Consider the following 6,085-nt stretch of genomic DNA (forward strand, 5'->3'; position numbering starts at 1 on the left):
AGGCAGACCTCTCGTGACCCGCCTGCTGCTCCCCTCAGCAGTGTACTTCATTGATCTGCCTGTTCTGCTCCCCACTCTGTCTCTGGTGAAACCTCTCGCCATGCCTGAGCCTCTGGCCTGTACCCCAGTTCTGTATGCACAAATAAATCTTTAAACAAAAGATTTATTTGTGCATACAGAACTGGGGTACAGGCTAAAAATGCAGGAACCTCTGGGGCCAGGGATTGAACTCTCAGTGAAGCTGCTGCTCACAAGCTTCATGGCGCTGTGCTTTAACCCGTTGTGTCACCAGGGAGCGCCCAAGCCTGCATATTCTTAAAGTGACTTATAGCATGCTACTTGGATCCTATTGAATGCTAGGAAATAAAACTCAAAATTCATTACTTAAGTTTTAGTAATTTTTTAGTCAAGATTTTTGTATGTGAGTGAATTTGCTTAAAGAGCACTCCTAACACCATGGGTAAATCTTCTAGGTATTTAGACATTTGCACTGTGCTATTTCAAGGGGCTCTGTGTTAGATGTGAGCCGAGGCTTCACAATGGCCTTGGACATTACTAACATCTGTTTTTGTCTTTATAGTCTCTGGCAGATGAACTGGCCCTTGTGGATGTTTTGGAGGATAAACTCAAAGGAGAAATGATGGATCTGCAGCATGGCAGCTTATTTCTTCAAACACCTAAAATTGTGGCGGATAAAGGTAGCTTCATTTCATGCCCAGAGTGTGCTAATAAGAATTTGATATCCTCACTTATAGAAAATCAGTCTTCATCCTGGTGAATCTGATACTGGCAGTTTCTTCTTTTCTTCTGAGTACAAAACCACTAGTGTTACCTGTATAAATCTTCCTCATGTACCTTCCACATATTCAGCATATAACATTTTTGGAAGTTGTATCATAATGTGTGTATCTGAGAATAGGAATGTTTTAGACATGAAAAAATATTTACACAGTGTAACTGGAGTGCCTTGCAGAAATGAGATAAATCTGTATTCCAGCCACCTCTGTTCTGCCTAGCAGATAATTATACCAACTCTGCCCCCCCCACCCCAGTGTGATGTGCATGAAGTAGACAAATGTTAAGTGTAGAAACAGTATGAGTTCTGATAACTGTTGTTACGCACTTGAGTACTGGTGTTCTGGGATCTGTGAGATTTGTATCTCATCTCATCTTTCCAACAACCTTATGAGCAGTAGATTCAGTTATCTCCATTTTATGAAGCGGAAACTGATGAAAGTAAGAACCCAAAGGGCACATAGCAACACAGTTAAATTTGGTGAATCATCCATAACTTTTTAATGTAATGATTATATCCAATCAAAATGTTTGTGTATTTTTGGGAAAGGATACACTTCTTTAGGAGAAAAATATGCTCCGCAGAAACTCACTACTAAAAAAAAAAACCAATTTTCCTTAAAAGGTTGACTATTAAAAATCAATTTCTAGACACAAACACTTCTGCCCCTTCACAAACTGAAATAACATTTCAGACCTAAGAGATGCCTATTATTACTGACAATCAATATTCTCTAAAGTCGGTAGCATTTTGAATTTGTTAGCCAGAAACATCACTAGGGCCTCTTTAATACTTTTTTTTTTTTTTTGCCAATTCTATGGTTGGAAGTTTCCACATAGCTCACTGAGGAAGAGGCAATGGAGAATTATGCTTCAAAACCTTCTAGTATAGAAAACAGAATTTTCAGATGGTTTCTATAATAGAAGCTAATGTACATTTAGGATTCGTGCACAGTGCTTTGATGAGACGGTATATCTGAAGTACCTTCTTGTTCCTTCTCCATCCAGATTACTCTGTGACTTCCAATTCTAAGATAGTGGTGGTAACAGCAGGAGTCCGCCAGCAAGAGGGAGAAAGTCGTCTCAACCTGGTGCAGAGGAATGTGAATGTCTTCAAGTTCATTATCCCTCAGATTGTCAAGTACAGCCCTGACTGCATCATCATTGTGGTTTCCAACCCAGGTGATGATTTTGATATGTCAGGTTCAGTTCTGTCAAGTTCAGTGTTTGAGATTCTGTTTCATTTTGCATTTTGGAACTTAAAAAAAAAATCTGTTTTAGTATTCACTAGCAGAAACCATTCATGTGTCTTCTGTTATTGGCCACAAGAGTACAGTTTGCTAAACAAATGGCTCTATCCCAGGCAAAATGTTTAAAAATATGAGAAGAGTTTTATATAAAGCAGTGTCATCTGTTTGTCTCATCTGGGTTGTTGAAATGTTTAAAAGCTTCCAAATTTTCTTAAAGATTATCTCGGGATGCATAATGAAAGGTTGAAATATGGCTTTGATTTGTAAGAAAGATTCTAACATATCTTCTGTTTTCCAGAAAATTCATTCTAGGGTCCTTATCTCTAGCACTCTACAGAACTGAATCAGATTGATTTTTGAGAAGAATTTAAGAAAGGCATTTATCAGTCTGGTTTTAAAGCTTGAAATAGACTGTATTGACGGGCAAATACATGCTAACACCAAATGTTGAAATTTAGAAGCTGCTTTCCTTGCCAAGTCAACATTTGCAGAATAACCATTAATGCTGCCCAGTTAAAATTAATTGCATTTTTTTCAGTCTGCTAGTTAAATTCATAACCTGACACTTTTTTGTTCTATGATTTGCTATGGAACATACTGTTTTTCAATGGTAATTCTGTTGATAAAATAATATAAGACAGATTTGTACCTGACACTTCAGTAAAGATTGTGAAAAAGAACACAGCAAGTCCTTACAGGTCATGTAATATTGAGAGCTGTGAGCCAGCAAACAGAGATTATTTTTAAATTATTCTTTATCCTCTACAATCCTGAGTGGAAACAAATAATTTGATCTCATATCCAAAATACCTCATAAATATCTAGTGGCAGACTGATGCAGCATAAGAATAACAAATAGTTGGCACATATGAAGTTGTCATAGCCAGCCCCAGGGTTGTAAAAGTGGCTAATGCTTCTACAACCTTTTCAAAGGAGCATTTATAATGCCAAGTCCAAAATGGCCTTAAACTGAGTCGTGTCTCTATGTGAGTGGGGAGGTAATTAGTAACCGGTGGCTTTTGGTTTATGATGACAGTCCTCATACTCAAGCAGTTTAGAATTAGAAGTAGCACAAGTGATGATAACATTCAACCCCTTCCCTCTTTATTTCCACATATATAAGTTAATTAAGCTGCAAGGATCTCATGTATTCTTGTTTTAAGTAATAACAAATAGAAAACTAGAATTGCATTTCTCACGTTTTACTATCTCTCTTAACATAAGACTTCCAACACTTTCTCATCTCTCTCTTCTCCCTTATTGCTAACCATGGAAAGTCAAAATATTTACATCTTTCTAGCCAGTTTTTTGGGGGCTGGGGAGGGGAAGAGGAAGGAAGCCAGGGCATCTGCTCATTGACATAGCACATGAAATCAGGTTTTGATTTGCTTACCTATGCTATTCTAAAATTTTTAGTGGATATTCTCACATATGTTACCTGGAAACTAAGTGGATTACCCAAGCACCGTGTGATCGGAAGTGGGTGTAATCTGGATTCTGCTAGATTTCGCTATCTCATGGCTGAAAAACTTGGAATTCACCCAAGCAGCTGCCATGGATGGATTCTGGGAGAACATGGCGACTCAAGTGGTAAAAATAACTGAGAATTTATACAATGTATATTCAGTACTATTCTTGCCATAGTGATGTTTGGGATTGGTTTAAAATTTTGTTTGTATGTGTATTCATACACTTTACAAATAAGTAATTTGTGGGGGTACTTTGACACTGACTGGGAAAATACCTGATTCCTTATCAGTTTTTTTCCTGCTAAGTTTAATATCCATTCATGACTCTTGGTTAAGAAAGTAGCATCATGACGATTGTCAAATATTCTACCCATATTTCCTCTATATTTATTAGTTGCATTGTTTGAAGAGAACTTTCTCATCCCCATTTATTTATTCACATATTTGTATAATTGCTGACTCAGATTTTTATTTGATTGTATAAATATTCTGCCATTATCATTATAGTCACAAATCGTCCCAGCTTTGGCAAGCAGCAGACCCTTCAAGCTGACTGCTCTTTTTCTGCCAGGTCTCCTAACTGAGCCCTTTCTTGTTTTCTTGGACAACAGGTGCTTCTCCTTCCCCTTTCCCAGTGCCTGGATCAGGTTTTCCCAACCATGAGCCCTGTTTTCCTTCCAGGAAGAACAGTGTTTAGAAATTAAGGTCTGGGCATAGGTATGCTCGTGCTCCAGGTATAACTTTGCTTCTAAGCCCTTTCTCTGGACAGCAGGGAAACAAACTTTTCAACTAGCAATGTCACCTACTGTAGAATAAGACAAACCTGATTCTTAATAAACCAGTAGTCATAGCTATCTACTACTTTAGTAAAAGACCACATGAGAAATTTCTCAAATCTTTTCTTTAAAAATTCAAGTAGAATCAGTGAGCATAAATGAGACTTCATTGTTGGAAGAAAACAACATTAAAGTTATATTGTACTTCTACTTCTATTCCTTTTAGAATACCATGCTTAATGTTTCTTTTCAATTAAATCAATATTTCTGTTCCAAAGTTTTTTTATTAAAAGTATTTCTGAACAATTCAGATTGTATTTTATAATTCTAAACTTTTTTATTAAGCTAAAATACATTGAATGGGTTTATAGTCTAAAATTATAATAATCTGTTACTATTAGTAATACTGATAATCTTTATTTTACCAATCTGCCCTGAATGCAAAGATTATTTTTTCCTTACAAGGTTAAGGTGTAAATTTTCCTGTGAATTTACTGTGTGTAATGTGATTTTAATGAAGGCTTTACTTGGTATTATAAGAAGTTAGCCTCATTATTGTTTTTATGCATTCTTATATCATGATGCTAGTTTTTTTCTGACACATTTTTATTCAAGAGTTTCTCATATTCAAAGATTTGTCAAAGATTTATGTATACTAACTGACCTAGAAAGTAACTAGTATAGTAACTGGTATATAATAAGAATTTCAATAGTGCTTATTATTACAGTTTCAGTTCTAGACCCACAATCTGGAAGTGATATTCCATGCCAGCTGGTTGGAGACTTGCCTTCTTATGGTTAAAAATTGAGACAAAACAGGCACAGTGACTTGCTGAAGATCCTTTCACTAGTTAGTGCATAACTGATTTATAGTTAATGTTAAGTTAAGCTATCATTTTGCCCAAAACATCCATTCTTGCCTTTTCCCACATAGATCTATATCGTGTACATGAAATGAAAGAGAATAAACCACAATTTTATAATAAAGGCATAATTATATAGATCTCATCGTTTCCATCAGAACCACGACAATGCCCTAGTTAGTCCTTTTCACAGTTACTTGAATTCACAAACGTTATGGTCTTATTTGCCCTGCCTCGCTGATTCCAGCTATGCTACTCCCTGCCCTGCCTCTTCACTTCTTGAGTCCACAGTATTCTCCAAAGGTCGGAAACACATAGCTACATTTCAAGGTCCACTTCAGGTGCCTAGTTTTGGTAACCTTTTCTGATACTCTTTTCCCCTTACGTTAAGTGGACCCTTACTTAAGTGTTATTGTCCTCTCTCCATGCCTCTGTGGGAGCTTATTCCATTGCTTTAATTCCCTTTGCCCAATTCTCTCAAAGGATTCTCAACTTGCCCGTGACACAGCTCATGCCTTCACTCATCTTTGCACACCTACCTCTTCAGTATATATTTGTGACCGCAGAGGTGTTAAGAGTAGGTAAGGGCATTGTTTGGTACATCAAAATCCAGAAGATAGTCTATCACAGAGATGCTTTTGCTGTGTCTGTAGAGGCCCTCTTAGGAGGAAATATGATCCAGTTAAGATCAGAAAAGTTCGCAGTAGTTCCACAGAGTGTGTGTTGAGAAATAGGTTAAATCTGTGGCATCAGGAAATCTAGAGATAACTAAATTATATTTAGACTCTTAAGATTTTTTAAAAATAAGTGGAAGGAACATTAAAAATTCCTCACATCAGGCCCTCCCTGGTGGCGCAGCGGGTTAAAGCACTGCACTGAGAATCTAAAAGCCGCTTCCGCATGAGTTCGATTCCCGCCTGCCCCGGAGGTGA

The 6,085-nt window shown here is 37.1% G+C and overlaps 1 protein-coding gene across 1 annotated transcript in view; it reads left to right on the plus strand.

The window, feature by feature from the left end:
• Positions 1-6,085, plus strand: part of LDHB (lactate dehydrogenase B) — a 20,768-nt gene that overhangs the window by 9,842 nt on the left and 4,841 nt on the right. Inside the window, exons 3-5 of the mRNA XM_004693223.2 lie at positions 581-698; positions 1,804-1,977; positions 3,462-3,635. Coding sequence (XP_004693280.1) covers positions 581-698; positions 1,804-1,977; positions 3,462-3,635 — 466 coding nt within the window. The remainder of the gene's footprint in view (positions 1-580; positions 699-1,803; positions 1,978-3,461; positions 3,636-6,085) is intronic.

This window comes from Condylura cristata, unplaced genomic scaffold, assembly GCF_000260355.1.
Source record: "Condylura cristata isolate star-nosed mole 26May11 unplaced genomic scaffold, ConCri1.0 scaffold00036, whole genome shotgun sequence".
NCBI classification, from domain to species: Eukaryota; Metazoa; Chordata; class Mammalia; order Eulipotyphla; family Talpidae; genus Condylura; species Condylura cristata.